Source organism: Pseudophryne corroboree, chromosome 9 (assembly GCF_028390025.1).
Source record: "Pseudophryne corroboree isolate aPseCor3 chromosome 9, aPseCor3.hap2, whole genome shotgun sequence".
In the NCBI taxonomy this organism is placed as follows: Eukaryota; Metazoa; Chordata; class Amphibia; order Anura; family Myobatrachidae; genus Pseudophryne; species Pseudophryne corroboree.
This window is the reverse complement of record NC_086452.1, coordinates 112,583,391-112,603,299: the sequence shown is the minus strand read 5'-3', so window position 1 is coordinate 112,603,299 and position 19,909 is coordinate 112,583,391. Positions and strand designations below refer to the sequence as shown.

The window sequence follows — 19,909 nt, the reverse complement described above, 5'->3', positions numbered from 1 at the left end:
TTGAGAGTATGGGGTATTCCTTTTTCCACATTTCACATTGGCTGTCATTGGTTTTGGTGCTGTTGTAAAGGCTGAAAAAACAACTTTCCTGCTCTAGGGGTATATTAAGGGGCACTGTGCCTAGGTGAGGCCTAGATCTGCCACAAACATAGCAGTTACTTTTATTATGTTTATTGGCGCTATATTTCATCCATTCTAACCAGAAATTGATGTCAGAGAAACCAGTTTCAATAGCTAGGATGTCTTCAAAGGTGGGATTGTTAATGGCTATCATATCCTTGAAGGTAGCTATATGAGGCCTTAGGGGTTTGCCTTGGGGGATAGCCTTAGACTGATACGCTGGATTGTTAAACATGTCCCATAAATGAAAGCTTTGCCTTTCGCTATAGTACCCTGTTCCCCACCATATTCCAACTACATAGGTACCATTATCTGCTCTGCTGGGGCGTTCTATGTTTAATCTGAACCTATATGCACTTAGGCCCTCGTCCATCTTAAAGATAGACATTCTAGAGAGTAGAGGTATTCCATCAGGTTGGCTCCATCTATTTAAAGCGTCTGATGGTCTGTACCCCCAGTCAATTCCTGTGTTCCACCCCACAGATCCCCAGGAATCACAGTTGTATCCCCACCATGAATCAGTAACACAAATATAAACTGTCTCAGATATTCCTGATTTTCTTTTTTTTTTGTGTATAGAGTGTTTTGCTTCAGCAAGCTTGGAGAACAGAAAGTAATCTAAGACATAGGTGGCTACGTGTGTGTTGGAGGAGTTATACCATAAGGTGGTCACCCCTTCCTTTTGTGAGATGTTAACCTCAGTTCTACAGGGAAGTGTTAGGACTGTGATGAGGGTTAGGATAACACATGCCCAGCGGGGTCCGTGGTTCACAATCATCTTCTCCATGTGTGAGGTCATCTTGGTTGGAGGTCAGGGCTGTCTGCCCCCGTTAGTACCTCTCCTCGTTGGAGGTCAGGGCTGTCTGCCCCCGTTAGTACCTCTCCTGGACTTGCTTCGCGGTTTGGGCTGGGTATCTTCTTTACTCGGGATGCATGGATCCAGGTGGGCCCCTCCTCAGTAAGGACAGCTGTTCTGGTCACTGCTACAACGTCTGTCTCTGGACCATAGGCAAAATCTCCTGGACCTTTGTTCCTGGGGAGCACTTTCACAATGACCTTGTCTCCGACCTGGAAAGGATGTGCTGGTTCCTGTGGGTTAGAAGGATTTTTACAAGCAACCTTATGTTCAATCTCATCTAGTTTTGTTATGAGGGACCTGACGTATTCTTCCCTTATGAGCTCTAAGTCTCCTTCCTGTACTACTAATGGTTTCTTAGCCCAGGGTGTGGGGAAGGGTCTTCCCATGAGTATTTCAAAAGGTGAATAACCTAGGGTTTTCTGGGGAGTTATTCTGATTTCTGCTAGTATGATAGGGAGGGCTTGCTTGAGGTATACATGGTTTCCCCTCTTTGCAGATTAATCCTGTTTTAGGATTCTTCTGCATTATTGGAAACAACCAATCAGCTAAATCTTTGGGGGAGGCAGAAACTTGGAGTTCAGTAAATAGATACTGATCATCTATCATGGGTGGGGTTATGACGGCCATGGCTTGGTATGTGGAGTCATTTGGTCTAGCACAAGAGCCGTCAACAGAAACATGGTCAGAGCCAGGAACAGGTATGGGGGACATGTCCAGTCTGGGAGATGTCTCAGTCTCTATGGTCAGACAGCAGTCATGGTCGTCGGGCAAGTCATCTTGGGGACCTTTGAGACCAAGAAGAGCGTTTAGAATAGGGGCAGGACCTGAAGTTGTATTAGCATACTTGATGGTGAGGGAGGGATTTCCCAGCAATTGTACTTCATAGCCACTAAGGCGTTGGGCCGACATGTGTTGTGTATGTAATCCTTTAAGAATGGCCAAAACATCATGGGTTGTGTGAAGTACAGTGGTGTGTCCTAGGGTGAGTGTAGTTGCCATTTCAGCTACCATTGCACAGGCCGCTAGTGCCCGAAGACAGGCAGGCATACCTTGGACCGACACAGGCATTACTTTGGAAAAGAATGCCACGGGGCGCAGCTTGCCTCCATGAAATTGAGTCAGTACCCCCGCCATGGTTTTACAGTTGTCCCTTACATATAAATGAAACGGTAGTACATAGTTTGGGAGGCCCAGTGCCGGACTTTTTACCAACATACATTTTAGACTTTCATATGCAGTTAACATTTCTTGTGACCATTGAATCTGTTTAGGTTTGTCATTGAGAGTGGCTTGTCTCAAGATATTGTCATAGTAGGAACAATCAGATATCCACTGTCTGCAATAATTAATCATGCCCAGAAAGGATAGCATTTCCTTCTGAGTAGTTGGGGTGACCAGGCCCAATACAGACTGAATGCGTTGTGGACTGATTTTCCTTTCTCCCTCTGTGAGTACAAAACCCAAATAATCGACATGCTTTTTACACCATTGCATTTTTGTTTTAGACATATTCACAGAGCCAGTTTAACAGTGATATACCATCCTCTCGGCAGGCCTCCTCTGTTTGACTACAGAGAAGCAGATCATCTGCATACTGTAGCAGGACAGAACCATAGGGGGGGTGCCAGGGAACTGCTTGCCCTCAAAAGAAAAAGCAAAAAGTAATTGTGTCTGAGGGTCCACTGGTATGCTGAAAAATGCATTTTTTAAATCAATTACTGAGAAAAATGCAGCGTGTACAGGGATGGCTGAGATGAGTGAGTGTACATCAGGTACAATAGGTGCAATAGGAACAATTAGCTGATTAATTGCCCTAAGATCTTGTACAAACCTTATAGTCCCATCTGATTTAGCTACAGGGTTAACTGGTGTGCAGTATGGGGATACTACATGTTTGAGAATGCCTTGCTTTAAGAATTGCTCTACCATGGGCTTTAGACCATCCATTTTTTCTTTAGACAATGGATATTGTTTCTGGTAAACGGGGTGTACATCAGGTTTCAGTGTGGCCTTGTAGGGGGTACAAGATATCAGGCCTGTGTCGAAGGGACCTTCTTCCCACACAAGGGGGTCTATTGTATCTAGTTCAGTGGTCTCAGTGAGCACGGGGAAGTGTGGTGAGGTTATGTCCATACCCCCACCAGTAGGGGTGATGGTTATCTGTAGTTCAGTAAGGAGGTCTCCTCCCAGCAAGTTAACTGGACAGTCAGGTATGACAGTGAATGAGTGAGTCCCTATGTAATGTCCCCGTGGTGTGTCAATAGGGATAGGTACAGTGGAGTAAGCTTTTGTGGGTATCCCATTGATTCTCATTGAAGGAGCGGACTTTCTCAGGGGCCCATGGTACTGGTCCCTGCACAGAACACTGGTGGTGGCCCCGCTGTCAATCAGGAATGGGACACTTGTTCCATTGACACCTAGATTGATCATTGGGGGTTCCTTCCAGTGTTCTGTGAGCTGCATGAAAGTCGGGACACCCTCCTCCGGGCCCCGTCAGCGGGGCTGTCCCTACCAGTCAATCTGGAACCTTGGGGGGTCCCTGGGAACGTTGCTAAGGGGGGCAGATTCAGTTGATGGCTGCCTAGGTTTGTTAAGGGGGTAGGGGCAGTCCCTAGCCCAGTGTCCATCCTTGCCACAGTTAAAGCAGGATGTATGTCGTCTGTTTGGAGGTGCAGGGGGACCCCTATTATGTGGGGTGTCCCGCTGGGGGCGAGGGTTCCTGTGTTGCCTCCGGAGGTTCTGAAAACTGTGGGTCAGTACGTTTTGAGTAGTCTTTTTAATGTCAAAACAGCCTGCTGCTTCCTTCTCATATAAATGTTTACTGAATTCCTCAATGTTGTCTGAGGTCCAACTAGAAACACTTTGTTTTACTGTCAAGGTCACAGAAGGCAGTAGGTTGTTTATAAATGTGGAAATAAGTAAGCTGTCAGTATTTACTAGGGTGAGACCTGCTTCCTCTGACCAGCATTTTTTTAAATCTCTTCCAGAATTCAGTCACATTCTCACTAGGTTTCTGTTTGCAAGCTACTGCTAGGGACGAGCGGGTTTTAAACACTGCGTCCAGATGTTCACTCAGTTCATCCCACTAAATTGTCTAGCCAGGGGTTAACAAGGTAGTAATTTGTAGGGGAGATACGAGCAACATATTCCTTGCAGGTCTCTCCCGGGAGGGGAGGGGGGTATTCAGTCTCTTTACTCTGATCTGATCCCATATTACCAATAAGTAACTAACGTGTCTAAACTGAATTAATAACAATCTTTATCATAAAAAAAAAAACATAGATTGTTCCAAACAGTGTCATATAGTGCGTGTACACTTACCACCCACGCAATATATTTCTAAAAGAATTCACAAATAACAGGGAAGGGGAACAATAGTCTATGTATGCATTCAGCTGATCTGATCATAGATCATTGGTAACATGTGGGAGTGCATATTCTCTACACAAACTACCGGGAACAGAAAACAACAACAGTACAACTTGTGATACCAAATGTACGTACACTTACCACCCGTACAATTAATATCTCTGCAATCGTGGACAATGTTATTTGTTACAAATCAACTTTCAAATGTACTTAAAATCACTGTAAACAACAATGTCCTCTGGCACTCAGCGTCCGTGCACTTACCACCCGTTCACTGAGTGTCCTTAATAGAAAAATTACAATATGAGTACTTATAAGACAGACATACAAATATTTAGGTGATCAAATCGAGGAGGCGTTGTTATTTGGACCCCTGGTCCATCTATGGTATCCCGGATACCTGTTTATGGCGCCTTAAGAACGGACCCCTGGTCCTTCTATGGTATCCCTGATACCTGTTTATGACGCTTTAAATACGTGGACCCCTGGTCCTTCTATAATATCCCTGATACCTGTTTATGACGCTTTAAAAAAAAAAAAAAATCCTTTACATAAAACTACGTAACATTAAGTCCCGGACTTAAATATTACCTTGTCACGTGTTCCCGGAACACGGAGTGAGTTCAGATCCAGTAGATGGTCGCAATCCCTTAGCGGACAAGACAGACAACAAAATTCTCTATCTTACCGATCAGGGGACGATCGGCTGGATTCCGGACTGAGCCCCCAGCTGTAAGGAATTAACCCTTTTTGTGCCCCCTCGATGTGATGACCTCTTTGGTACCAGTGAGAGCAAGACTTAACGTGATATGGAATACACGAGTCAATGGTTAAGAATTACTCTGCTTTATTAAGTACACAATAACAGATTATATAGTTTGCACATAGGATGTGAGTGACATATGTTACATCCTTATTGGCTCAGTGATAGTTACTGGGCAGAAATACAGAGATAGTGCATCAGGCGGATTTCCATATATGGGTTTTCTGCAAGCGTCTCAAACATCTATGAAAGTTTGTAACACAGGATATTTAGTAACACACAGAAGTAGAAATAACAGGTTTGATCTGGTATGGAACTGTCCTTGAAGATAAGACACAAACAAGCCTTGTATTGTATGAACAGATAAGGGTATCCTGTAGAGAGTGCGTACGTGTCTATTCAAGCACATAACAGTTCATATAGCATGTTTAACCCTTCAACATCCATCTGTCCCTACAGGAGCTTTGTTGCAGAACTGACCCTGCCTGTTAAGCAGCTTGGACTAAGTAAGTTATGATATTATTCTTGGGTGCAGTTTTAAACTGGAGAAAAAAATGTGAATTCCTTATATGCTGCCAATAGTTAAAAAAATAAATAATATAAAAAAAAATATATATATATATATATATTCTCCTCACTACAAAATACAGTGTTCCATGCACAGTTATTGCAGCAGTGACATCTGCCGGCATTTTAATGGAACGTCTGTGTTCCATTAAAAAGCACATTTTAGAATGGCATTAAATCTTGTGATTTTATTTATTTATATTTCTCCTTCATCCACTAGGGGCCACTGGAGCGTAGTTACAATGGGGAAATAGTAGGCAGTAATTGGGAGCTGGCACTTTAAAATTCTCACACTGTGGCTAGCTCCTCCCCTACTATCTCCCCTCCAAGCCAGTCTTAGTTTAGTGCCCGAGGTAGCTGGTTCACTTGGGTTTAGCTGAAGAATTTTTTCTTTTTTCTTTATTATTTTTCTTTATTATCTTTCACACGAAACGCCTGACGGAAGGAAGCGGTGAGTACATTCTCCCCCTCTCCAGACTGATGTATGTTTTTACATTTTTCAGTTTCAGTGTTTTAATACATGGATGGACAGGCTCCCCTATACTCTCCAGTCAGACAGGCTGGAGTGCATAAAAGGCTTACTAATTTGAAATTGGCGCCATTATGTGGGGGGCGGAGCTTCAGCCTGCTCTATAAGCGGGCTCAGCGCTCTTCACCCCCCGGCTGCAGCATACAGGCAGCCGGGTGATACATTTACATATATCATATATCTGTGTAATAATTAGCATAGCTCTCATGGCAGAGTGGTAACACCTATGGTTACGATGCCCACGAGCTAGGGTTCGATTCCAGCAAAGGACACACTCTCCCCGGCCGCAGCATATACACTTACAGGCAGCCGGATGATAGTGCGGTTTTAATTTGAAAGTGACCGGAGCAGGGGGGCGGAGCTAACTCCCGCTTCGTTCGGCGGGCTCAGGCTTTCCGCTCCCCGGCCGCACATCGCCCCCCGGCCGCAGCATACAGGCGGCCGGGGGATGCATGGGCGCTTTCCGCTTACTATACAGCGGATTTGAATTTGGCGCCAAAGCGGAGGGGGCGGAGCTAATTCCCGCTCTGTACGGCGGGCTTTCTCCGCTCCCCAGCCGCTGCAGCATGACGAGACGCCGCTCCACAGTCCCCCGCTCCCCGGGCCACTGAAAGCTCCTTTCCTCTCCTGGCTGTGCAGGGAGGATTCTTTACATGTATAAGGTATGAGGGGGGTAAAGCTTATTCCCCCCGGCGGCAGCTCCCAGCTCTCATTGTCTCTAGGCAACACACCTGTCTCTGGAGTTTGTAGCTTTTCTGTGCAGTGTGCTGCAGAAATATTGTTACATCTTGCTTTGGCTACATTCCTCCTGCAGGGGAGTCCTCTGCCCCATTTCAGACATTTAGATCAGGGAATCTGCTCTATTACAGGAGCTGGGACTCGGCTCATTGATAATTAAAAATCTACTGTGCAGTATTTCTTTACCCTACAAATACACAGTATTTATCTACCCTATTAGGTGCACAGTAATTATCTACCCTATTAGGTGCACAGTATTTATCTACCCTATTAGGTGCACAGTATTTATCTACCCTATTCGGTGCACAGTATTTATCTGCCCTATTAGGTGCATGGGTTCACTGTGGTGTGTGTATATAGATATATATAGATATGTTTGTATATATATATTTCTCTGACGTCCTAGTGGATGCTGGGAACTCCGTAAGGACCATGGGGAATAGCGGCTCCGCAGGAGACTGGGCACATCTAAAGAAAGCTTTAGGATCACCTGGTGTGCACTGGCTCCTCCCCCTATGACCCTCCTCCAAGCCTCAGTTAGATTTCTGTGCCCGACGAGAAGGGTGCACACTAGGGGCTCTCCTGAGCTCTTTGTGAAAGTTTTAGTTTAGGTTTATTATTTTCAGTGAGACCTGCTGGCAACAGGATCACTGCATCGAGGGACTAAGGGGAGAAGAAGCGAACTCACCTGCGTGCAGAGTGGATTGGGCTTCTTAGGCTACTGGACATTAGCTCCAGAGGGACGATCACAGGTTCAGCCTGGATGGGTCACCGGAGCCGCGCCGCCGTCCCCCTTACAGAGCCAGAAGAGCGAAGAGGTCCGGAAAAATCGGCGGCAGAAGACGATCCTGTCTTCAGATAAGGTAGCGCACAGCACCGCAGCTGTGCGCCATTGCTCTCAGCACACTTCACACTCCGGTCACTGAGGGTGCAGGGCGCTGGGGGGGGCAGCGCCCTGAGACGCAATAAATCGATAAAAAAACCTTATATGGCTAAAATAAATGCATCACATATAACTCCTGGGCTATATGGATGCATTTAACCCCTGCCAAAACATACAGAAAAAGGATGATAAGGACGCCGAGAAAGGGGCGGAGCCTATCTCCTCAGCACACTGGCGCCATTTTCCCTCACAGCTCAGTTGGAGGGAAGCTCCCTGGCTCTCCCCTGCAGTCACTACACTACAGAAAGGGGTTAAAAAAGAGAGGGGGGCACAAATTAGGCGCAGTATATAACAATACAGCAGCTATAAAGGGAAAAACACTTATATAAGGTTATCCCTGTATATATATAGCGCTCTGGTGTGTGCTGGCAAACTCTCCCTCTGTCTCCCCAAAGGGCTAGTGGGGTCCTGTCCTCTATCAGAGCATTCCCTGTGTGTGTGCTGTGTGTCGGTACGTTGGTGTCGACATGTATGAGGAGAAAAATGATGAGGAGACGGAGTAGAGTGTCTGAAATTGTGTTGTCACCCCCTAGGGGGTCGACACCTGAGTGGATGTACTGTTGAAATTGCGTGACAGTGTCAGCTTTGTATAAAAGACAGTGGTTGACATGAGACAGCCGGCTACTCAGCTTGTGCATGTCCAGACGTCTCATACAGGGGCCCTAAAGCACCCGTTACCTCAGATACAGACGCCGACAGGGGTACTGACTCCTGTGTCGACGGTGAAGAGACAACCGTGATTTCCAATAGGGCCACACATTGCATGATTGAGGCAATGGAAAAAGTTTACACTTTTCTGATAATATGAATACCACCAAAAAAAAGGGGTATTATGTTTGGTGAGGAAAAACTTCCTGTAGTTTTCCTGAATCTGAGAAATAAAATGAGGTGTGTGATGATGCGTGGGTTTCCCCCCGATAACAATTGATATTTTCTAAAAAGTTATTGGCAGTATACCTTTTCCCGCCAGAGGTTAGGGTGCGTTGGGAAACACCCCCTAGGGTGGATAAAGCGCTCACACGCTTGTAAAAACAAGGGCTCTACCCTCTCCTGAGATGGCCGCCCTTAAGGATCCTGCTGATAGAAAGCAGGAGCGTATCCTAAAATGTATTTACACACATACTGGTGTTATACTGCGACCAGCAATCGCCTCAGCCTGGATGTGCAGTGCTGGGTTGGCGTGGTCGGATTCCCTGACTGGAAATATGATATCCTAGATAAGGACAGTATATTATTGCCTATAGAGCAATTAAAAGATGCATTTCTATATATGCAGGATGCACAGCGGAATATTTGCCGACTGGCATCAAGTATAAGTGCGTTGTCCAATTATTCCAGTAAAGTGGTCAGGTGATGCGGATTCCAAACGGCATTTGGAAGTATTGCCTTAAAAGAGGGGATGTACCCCAGGTCGCCTCTCAAAATAAGACGCCGTATTATCAGGCGCAGTTCTGGTTGGCAAGCGGACAAAAGGGTTCCTCTTTTCTGCTCGTGACAGAGGGAGAGGAAAATGGCTGCAGAGATCAGCCAGTTCCAAGGAACAGAAACCCTTTTCCGCCGCTGCCAAGCCCTCAGTATGACGCTAGGGCTTTACAAATTCAGGCACGGTGGGGTCCCGTTCTCAATGAATTTCAGTGCGCAGTGGGCTCACTCGCAAGTAGACCCCTGGATCCTTCAGATAATATTTCAGGGGTACAAATTGGAATTCGAGACGTATTCCCCTCGCCGTTTCCAAAAGTCTGTTTTACCGACGTCTCCCGCTGACAGGGAGGCAGTTTTGGAAGCCATTCACAAGCTGTATTCCCAGCAGGTGATAATCAAGGTACCCCTCCTGCAACAGGGAACGGGGTATTATTCCACACTATTGTGGTACCGAAGCCAGACGGCTCGGTGAGACCGATTTTAAAATCTAAAATCTAAAATCTTTGAACACTTGCATACAGAGGTTCAAATTCAAAATTGAGTCACTCAGAGCAGTGATTGCAAACCTGGAAGAAGGGGACTACATGATGTCTCGGGACATCAAGGAGGCTTACCTTCATGTCAAAATTTACCCTTCTCACCAAGGGTATTTCAGGTTATGGTACAGAACTGTATCAGTTCGGACGCTGCCGTAGGGATGGTCCACGGCACCCCGGGTCTTTACTGAAGTAATGACCGAAATGATGATATTCCTTCGAAGGAAGGGAATTTTAGTTATCCTTTACTTGGACGATTCCCTGATAAGGGTAAGATCCAGGGAACAGTTGGAGATCGGTGTAGCACTATATCAGGTAGTGTTGCGGCAGCACGATTGGATTTTCAATATTCCAAAATCGCAGCTGGTTCCGACGACTTGTCTTCTGTTCCTAGGGATGATTCTGGACATAGTCCAGAAAGAAGGTGCTTCTCCCGGAGGAGAAAGCCAGGGAGTTATCCGAGCTAGTCAGGAACCTCCTAAAACCGAACCAAGTCTCAGTGCATCAATGCACAAGGGTTCTGGGTAAAAATGGTGGCTTCCTACGAAGCAATCCCATTCGGCAGATTCCACGCACAGTGGAACCTTCTGGACAAATGGTCCGGGTCGCATCTTCAGATGCTTCAGCGGATAACCCTGTCACCAGGGACAAGGGTATCCCTCCTGTGGTGGTTGCAGAGTGCTCATCTTCTAGAGGGCCGCAGATTCGGCATTCGGGACTGGGTCCTGGTGGCCACGGATGCCAGCCTGCGAGGCTGGGGAGCAGTCACACAGGGAAGGAATTTCCAGGGCTTATGGTCAAGCCTGGAGACATCTCTTCATATAAACATTCTGGAACTAAGGGCCATTTACAATGCCCTAAGTCAAGCGAAACCCCTGCTTCAGGGTCAGGCGGTATTGATCCAATCGGACAACATCACGTCAGTCGCCCACGTAAACAGACCGGGCGGCACGAGAAGCAGGAGGGCAATGGCAGAAGCTGCAAGGATTTTCGCTGGGCGGAAAATCATGTGATAGCACTGTCAGCAGTGTTCATTCCGGGAGTGGACAACTGGGAAGCAGACTTCCTCAGCAGACACGACCTTCACCCGGGAGAGTGGGGACTTCACCCAGAAGTCTTCCACCTGATTGTAAACCGTTGGGAAAAACAAAAGGTGGACATAATGGCGTCCCGTCTAAACAAAAAACTAGACAGATATTGCGCCAGGTCAAGGGACCCTCAGGCAATAGCGGTGGACGCTCTGGTAACACCGTGGGTGTACCAGTCAGTGTATGTGTTCCCTCCTCTGCCCCTCATACCAAAAGTACTGAGAATCATAAGAAGGAGAGGAGTAAGAACTATACTCGTGGTTCCGGATTGGCCAAGAAGGACTTGGTATCCGGAACTTCAAGAGATGCTCACGGACGAACCGTGGCCTCTACCTCTAAGAAAGGACCTGCTCCAGCAAGGGCCTTGTCTGTTCCAAGACTTACCGCGGCTGCGTTTGACGGCATGGCGGTTGAACGCCGGATCCTGAAGATCCCTACCCTGGTCAAGGCCAGGAAAGACGTAACCGCAAAACATTATCACCGCATTTGGCGAAAATATGTTGCGTGGGGTGAGGCCAAGAAGGCCCCTACAGAGGAATTTCAACTGGGTCGTTTCCTCCATTTCCTACAAACAGGACTGTCTATGGGCCTAAAATTAGGGTCCATTAAGGTTCAAATTTCGGCCCTGTCGATTTTCTTCCAAAAAGAACTGGCTTCAGTGCCTGAAGTTCAGACATTTGTAAAAGGGGTACTGCATATACAGTCTCCTTTTGTGCCTCCAGTGGCACCTTGGGGATCTCAATGTTGTGTTGAGTTTCCTAAAGTCACATTGGTTTGAACCACTCACCACTGTGGACTTAAAATATCTCACATGGAAGTGACGAGTTAGCCCTGGTTTCAGCCAGGCGGGTGTCAGAATTGGCGGTTTTATCATATAAAAGCCCTTACTTAATATTTCATTCTGAAAGGGCAGAATTGAGGACTCGTCCTCAAATTTTCTACCTAAGGTGGTTTCTGCATTTCACATGAACCAACCTATTGTGGTACCTGCGGCTACTAAGGACTTGGAGGATTCCAAGTTGCTTGACGTGGTCAGGACCCTGAAAATACATGTTTCCAGGACGGCTGGAGTCAGAAATTCTGACTCGCTGTTTATCCTGTATGCACCCAACAAACTGGGTGCTCCTGCTTCTAAGCAGACGATTGCTCGTTGGATTTGTAGTACAATTCAGCTTGCACATTCTGTGGCAGGCCTGCCACAGCCAAAAATCTTAAAATGCCCACTCCACAAGGAAGGTGGGCTCATCTTGGGCAGCTGCCCGAGGGGTCTCGGCTTTACAACTTTGCCGAGCAGTTACTTGGTCAGGAGCAAATACGTTTGTAAAATTCTACAAATTTGATATCTTGGCTGAGGAGGACCTGGAGTTCTCTCATTCGGTGCTGCAGAGTCATCCGCACTCTCCCGCCCGTTTGGGAGCTTTGGTATAATCCCCATGGTCCTTACGGAGTTCCCAGCATCCACTAGGACGTCAGAGAAAATAAGAATTTACTTACCGATAATTCTATTTCTCGTAGTCCGTAGTGGATGCTGGGCGCCCATCCCAAGTGCGGATTGTCTGCAATACTGGTACATAATTATTGTTACCAAAAAATTCGGGTTATTGTTGTAGTGAGCCATCTTTTCTAGAGGCTCCTCTATTATCATGCTGTTAACTGGGTTCAGATCACAAGTTGTACAGTGTGATTGGTGTGGCTGGTATGAGTCTTACCCGGGATTCAAAATCCTTCCTTATTGTGTACGCTCGTCCGGGCACAGTATCCTAACTGAGGCTTGGAGGAGGGTCATAGGGGGAGGAGCCAGTGCACACCAGGTGATCCTAAAGCTTTCTTTAGATGTGCCCAGTCTCCTGCGGAGCCGCTATTCCCCATGGTCCTTACGGAGTTCCCCGCATCCACTACGGACTACGAGAAATAGAATTATCGGTAAGTAAATTCTTATTTTAAGTGTGTGTGGGTATGTATATAGATATATCCATACAATACCATATATAGGGGATAAAACAAACACTTCCGCAATGTTTTCTAGAAACAGAATACCCCACCTTGCCACATAACATTTTCCCCCATCTTTTCTCACAGGCTGGTCACCATTTTGAAAAGCCAGCGGAACCTCCGAGAAACATCGGGTGCACCTTAATTAGCGGTACACTACATACAGGGCGGGGTGTTGCCTTCCCTTTATTATTCCTTGGTGTCACTAGTTACTAATGCTATTTGTAATTGGGGAATGTGTGTAAGGCATCAGACAAATAGCGCTGTGGCTCAGTACGCTAGTAGCGGGTATCTGAACAGGGGTTTGAATCCAAACAAAACTTTAAGGAGAGCTCCTATAGCCTAGGGCTAAGACTCCTGTCCCACAGCGCAGCGTTACTGGTTCAGGTCTCCGCTGCTCCAGAAAGTTTATTTGAATCGTGTCGGTCACACATTATAGCACAGACCTTACATAGGACTGTGTTTATTTAACCCACCTTTTCTCCTTTCGTTTGTCTCACCTGGGATAGTCAAAGAATTCCCTCTTAGGTGTGAAGTATGCGGTGGAGCCATCTGCTTAGCCCTCCACGCACCTGCAGGACACTCCTGTTTGAACAGCTCAGATTATACAGGTAATGTCACTGGTAACCAGAGACCTTGTACGTCATTTCACCTCTCCAGGTTTCTAAAGGAACCTTGCTAACCTTCCATGTTACAATACTGATGATGTCTGTTTTTTGTGGAGTCTGAACCTGTGTCTCAGAATATCCAGGTGCATTATACAGCAGTTCGTCTGAGACTGCAGGTAAAGGAGGCGGACACGTCAAGTCCATCAGGGTTCGACGCCGATGACGAAATGACAGCGACTGGTCCAGTTTCGGATAAGCTGGCCAGGCTCCGGTAGACGGCCGGCAGACGCCCGAATACACAATTTCAGGTATCAAACAATGTTTGTTTTCCTATCCTTTCCCCGCAGACGGCAGGAAAGGGTATCAGAACATCTCCAGGGTATACCCCTCGATGTATCGCCGGTCCAACAAGCTGCCGTTTTCCTGAGGCAACCTTGCTCAGGGATCCATCGAAGACATATACGGCAGCAGGGTTCTACCTTGTCCGGAGCAGGTAGGTTGTGGAACAATTGTCCTCTAGGTTACAGGATGTTTCGCATCCGGATCAATTGATACTTTGGTACGGGTCAGAATCACGATTCTGCTTTATGTTCTTTGGAGGTCTCCACGTCTGCAGTCTCGGGACCTGCATTTTCGCTTTGGGCTGTCTTAACCCGACGACCTCTGGGGCTGCGACAGTGACAGGTGAACATGAAATCCTACGGGGCAGATGGTTCAGGGGAAGGAACTTTCTGCAGGATTTCTTGAACCATTGGCGGTAAGTCCACTTTGCTTTCTCTATCGTCCTAGTGGATGCTGGGGTTCCTGAAAGGACCATGGGGAATAGCGGCTCCGCAGGAGACAGGGCACAAAAAGTAAAGCTTTACGATCAGGTGGTGTGTACTGGCTCCTCCCCCTATGACCCTCCTCCAAGCCTCAGTTAGATTTTTGTGCCCGGCCGAGAAGGGTGCAATCTAGGTGGCTCTCCTAAAGAGCTGCTTAGAAAAGTTTAGCTTAGGTTTTTTATTTTACAGTGAGTCCTGCTGGCAACAGGATCACTGCAACGAGGGACTTAGGGGAGAAGAAGTGAACTCACCTGCGTGCAGGATGGATTGGCTTCTTTGGCTACTGGACATTAGCTCCAGAGGGACGATCACAGGTACAGCCTGGATGGTCACCGGAGCCTCGCCGCCGGCCCCCTTGCAGATGCTGAAACGAGAAGAAGGTCCAGAATCGGCGGCAGAAGACTCCTCAGTCTTCTTAAGGTAGCGCACAGCACTGCAGCTGTGCGCCATTTCCTCTCAGCACACTTCACACGGCAGTCACTGAGGGTGCAGGGCGCTGGGAGGGGGGCGCCCTGGGAGGCAATGTAAACCTATTTTTTGGCAAAAAATACCTCACATATAGCCTCCGGGGGCTATATGGAGATATTTAACCCCTGCCAGAATCCGTTAAAGAGCGGGAGACGAGCCCACCGAAAAAGGGGCGGGGCCTATCTCCTCAGCACACAGCGCCATTTTCCTCACACAGCTCCGCTGGTCAGGAAGGCTCCCAGGCTCTCCCCTGCACTGCACTACAGAAACAGGGTAAAACAAGAGAGGGGGGGCAAAATTGTGGCAAAAATATATATATTAAAGCAGCTATACAGGGAGCACTTATTATAAGGCTATCCCTGTCATATATAGCGCTTTTGGTGTGTGCTGGCAAACTCTCCCTCTGTCTCCCCAAAGGGCTAGTGGGGTCCTGTCTTCTTTAAGAGCATTCCCTGTGTGTCTGCTGTGTGTCGGTACGTGTGTGTCGACATGTATGAGGACGATATTGGTGTGGAGGCGGAGCAATTGCCAAATATGGGGATGTCACCCCCTAGGGAGTCGACACCAGAATGGATGGCTTTATTTATGGAATTACGGGATAGTGTCAACACGCTAAAGCAGTCGTTTGACGACATGAGACGGCCGGACAATCAATTAGCACCTGTCCAGGCGCCTCAAACACCGTCAGGGGCTGTAAAACGCCCGTTACCTCAGTCGGTCGACACGGACCCAGACACAGGCACTGATTCCAGTGGCGACGGTGACGAATCAACCGTATTTTCCAGTAGGGCCACACGTTATATGATTTTGGCAATGAAGAAGGCGTTACATATTGCTGATACTACAGGTACCACAAAACAGGGTATTATGTGGGGTGTGAAAAAACTACCTATAGTTTTTCCTGAATCAGATGAATTAAATGAGGTGTGTGATGAAGCGTGGGTTGCCCCCGATAAAAAACTGCTAATTTCAAAGAAGTTATTGGCTTTATACCCTTTCCCGCCAGAGGTTAGGGCGCGCTGGGAAACACCTCCTAGGGTGGACAAGGCGCTCACACGCTTATCAAAACAAGTGGCGTTACCCTCTCCTGAGACGGCCGCACTTAAAGATCCAGCAGATAGGAGGATGGAAAATATCCAAAAAAGTATATACACACATACAGGTGTTATACTACGACCAGCTATAGCGACAGCCTGGATGTGCAGTGCTGGGGTAGCTTGGTCAGAGTCCCTGATTGAAAATATTGATACCCTGGATAGGGACAATGTTTTACTGTCTTTAGAGCAAATAAAGGATGCATTTCTTTATATGCGTGATGCACAGAGGGATATTTGCACACTGGCATCACGGGTAAGTGCTATGTCCATTTCGGCCAGAAGAAGTTTATGGACGCGACAGTGGTCAGGTGATGCGGACTCAAAACGGCATATGGAAGTTTTGCCGTATAAAGGGGAGGAGTTATTTGGTGTTGGTCTATCGGATTTGGTGGCCACGGCTACAGCCGGGAAATCCACCTTTTTACCTCAAGTCACTCCCCAACAGAAAAAGACACCGACTTTTCAACCGCAGCCCTTTCGTTCCTTTAAAAACAAGAGAGCAAAGGGATATTCATATCTGCCACGAGGCAGAGGAAGGGGGAAGAGACTGCAACAGGCAGCTCCTTCCCAGGAACAGAAGCCCTCCCCCGCTTCTACAAAAGCCTCAGCATGACGCTGGGGCTTCTCAAGCGGACTCGGGGGCGGTGGGCGGTCGTCTCAAGAATTTCAGCGCGCAGTGGGCTTACTCGCAGGTAGATCCCTGGATCCTGCAGATAATATCTCAGGGGTACAGGTTGGAACTAGAGACGGATCCACCTCGCCGTTTCCTGAAGTCTGCTTTACCAACGTCCCCCTCCGACAGGGTGACGGTCTTGGAAGCCATTCACAAGCTGTACTCTCAGCAGGTGATTGTCAAGGTACCTCTTTTACAACAAGGAAAGGGGTATTATTCCACTCTATTTGTGGTACCGAAGCCGGATGGCTCGGTAAGACCTATTCTAAATCTGAAATCCTTGAACCTGTACATAAAAAAGTTCAAGTTCAAGATGGAGTCACTCAGAGCAGTGATAGCGAACCTGGAAGAAGGGGACTTTATGGTATCCTTGGACATCAAGGATGCGTATCTCCACGTTCCAATTTACCCCTCACACCAGGGGTACCTCAGGTTCGTCGTACAGAACTGTCACTATCAGTTTCAGACGCTGCCGTTTGGATTGTCCACGGCACCTCGGGTCTTTACCAAGGTAATGGCCGAGATGATGATTCTTCTTCGAAGAAAAGGCGTATTAATTATCCCATACTTGGACGATCTCCTAATAAGGGCAAGGTCCAGAGAACAGCTAGAGATGGGATTAGCACTGTCTCAAGAAGTGCTAAAGCAGCACGGGTGGATTCTGAATATTCCAAAATCCCAGTTAATTCCGACAACACGTCTGCTGTTCCTAGGGATGATTCTGGACACGGTTCAGAAAAAGGTTTTTCTCCCGGAGGAAAAAGCCAAGGAGTTATCCGAACTTGTCAGGAACCTCCTAAAACCAGGAAAGGTGTCTGTACATCAATGCACAAGAGTCCTGGGAAAAATGGTGGCTTCTTACGAAGCAATTCCATTCGGCAGATTCCACGCAAGAATTTTCCAGAGGGATCTGCTGGACAAATGGTCAGGGTCGCATCTTCAGATGCACCAGCGGATAACCCTGTCTCCAAGGACAAGGGTATCTCTTCTGTGGTGGTTGCAGAGTGCTCATCTATTGGAGGGCCGCAGATTCGGCATACAGGATTGGATCCTGGTGACCACGGACGCCAGCCTGAGAGGCTGGGGAGCAGTCACACAAGGAAGAAACTTCCAGGGCGTGTGGTCGAGCCTGGAAACGTCTCTTCACATAAACATTCTGGAACTAAGAGCAATCTACAATGCTCTAAGCCAGGCAGAACCTCTGCTTCAAGGAAAACCGGTGTTGATCCAGTCGGACAACATCACAGCAGTCGCCCATGTAAACAGACAGGGCGGCACAAGAAGCAGGAGTGCAATGGCAGAAGCTGCAAGGATTCTTCGCTGGGCAGAGAATCATGTGATAGCACTGTCAGCAGTGTTCATCCCGGGAGTGGACAACTGGGAAGCAGACTTCCTCAGCAGACACGACCTTCACCCGGGAGAGTGGGGACTTCATCCAGAAGTTTTCCACATGCTTGTAACCCGTTGGGAAAGACCAATGGTGGACATGATGGCGTCTCGCCTCAACAAAAAACTGGACAGGTATTGCGCCAGGTCAAGAGACCCGCAGGCAATAGCTGTGGACGCGCTGGTAACGCCTTGGGTGTACCAGTCGGTGTATGTGTTTCCTCCTCTGCCTCTCATACCAAAAGTATTGAGAATTATACGGCAAAGAGGCGTAAGAACGATACTAGTGGTTCCGGATTGGCCAAGAAGGACTTGGTACCCGGAACTTCAAGAGATGATCACGGAGGATCCGTGGCCTCTACCTCTGAGAAGGGACTTGCTTCAGCAGGGTCCCTGTCGGTTTCAAGACTTACCGCGGCTGCGTTTGACGGCATGGCGGTTGAACGCCGGATCCTAAAGGAAAAAGGCATGCCGGAAGAAGTCATTCCTACCTTGATTAAAGCAAGGAAGGAAGTAACCGCGCAACATTATCACCGCATTTGGCGAAAATATGTTGCGTGGTGCGAGGATCGGAGTGCTCCGACGGAGGAATTTCAACTGGGTCGATTCCTACATTTCCTGCAATCAGGATTGTCTATGGGTCTCAAATTGGGATCTATTAAGGTTCAAATTTCGGCCCTGTCGATTTTCTTCCAGAAAGAATTGGCTTCAGTTCCTGAAGTCCAGACCTTTGTTAAGGGAGTACTGCATATACAGCCCCCTGTGGTGCCTCCAGTGGCACCGTGGGATCTCAATGTTGTTTTGGACTTTCTCAAATCTCATTGGTTTGAACCACTAAAAAATGTGGATTTGAAATATCTCACATGGAAAGTGACCATGCTACTAGCCCTGGCTTCGGCCAGGAGAGTGTCAGAACTGGCAGCTTTATCTTACAAAAGCCCATATCTGATTTTCCATTCGGACAGGGCAGAACTGCGGACTCGTCCACATTTTCTCCCTAAGGTGGTGTCAGCATTTCACCTGAACCAGCCTATTGTAGTGCCTGCGGCTACAAGCGACTTGGAGGACTCCAAGTTGTTGGACGTTGTCAGAGCTTTAAAAATATACATTTCAAGGACAGCTGGAGTCAGGAAATCTGACTCACTGTTTATACTATATGCTCCCAACAAGTTGGGCGCTCCTGCGTCTAAGCAGACTATTGCTCGCTGGATTTGTAGTACGATTCAGCTTGCACATTCTGTGGCAGGCCTGCCACAGCCAAAATCGGTAAAAGCCCACTCCACAAGGAAGGTGGGTTCTTCTTGGGCGGCTGCCCGAGGGGTCTCTGCATTACAACTCTGCCGAGCGGCTACGTGGTCGGTGGAGAACACGTTTGTAAAATTCTACAAATTTGATACCCTGGCTAAGGAGGACCTGGAGTTCTCTCATTCGGTGCTGCAGAGTCATCCGCACTCTCCCGCCCGTTTGGGAGCTTTGGTATAATCCCCATGGTCCTTTCAGGAACCCCAGCATCCACTAGGACGATAGAGAAAATAAGAATTTACTTACCGATAATTCTATTTCTCGGAGTCCGTAGTGGATGCTGGGCGCCCATCCCAAGTGCGGATTATCTGCAATAATTGTACATAGTTATTGTTACCTAAATCGGGTTATTGTTGTAGGGAGCCATCTTTCAGAGGCTCCTCTGTTATCATACTGTTAACTGGGTTTAGATCACAGGTTGTACGGTGTGATTGGTGTGGCTGGTATGAGTCTTACCCGGGATTCATAAATCCTTCCTTATTGTGTACGCTCGTCCGGGCACAGTATCCTAACTGAGGCTTGGAGGAGGGTCATAGGGGGAGGAGCCAGTACACACCACCTGATCGTAAAGCTTTACTTTTTGTGCCCTGTCTCCTGCGGAGCCGCTATTCCCCATGGTCCTTTC

General features: G+C 47.6%; 1 protein-coding gene across 2 annotated transcripts in view; it reads left to right on the top strand.

Annotated features, from left to right (window-relative positions):
* The window catches only part of LOC134957687 (ATP-dependent RNA helicase A protein-like), a 699,701-nt gene that overhangs the window by 111,977 nt on the left and 567,815 nt on the right, over positions 1–19,909 (top strand). For both annotated transcript variants that reach the window (XM_063939766.1, XM_063939767.1), the window contains exon 7: positions 5,571–5,617. In XM_063939766.1, coding sequence (XP_063795836.1) covers positions 5,571–5,617 — 47 coding nt within the window. The remainder of the gene's footprint in view (positions 1–5,570; positions 5,618–19,909) is intronic.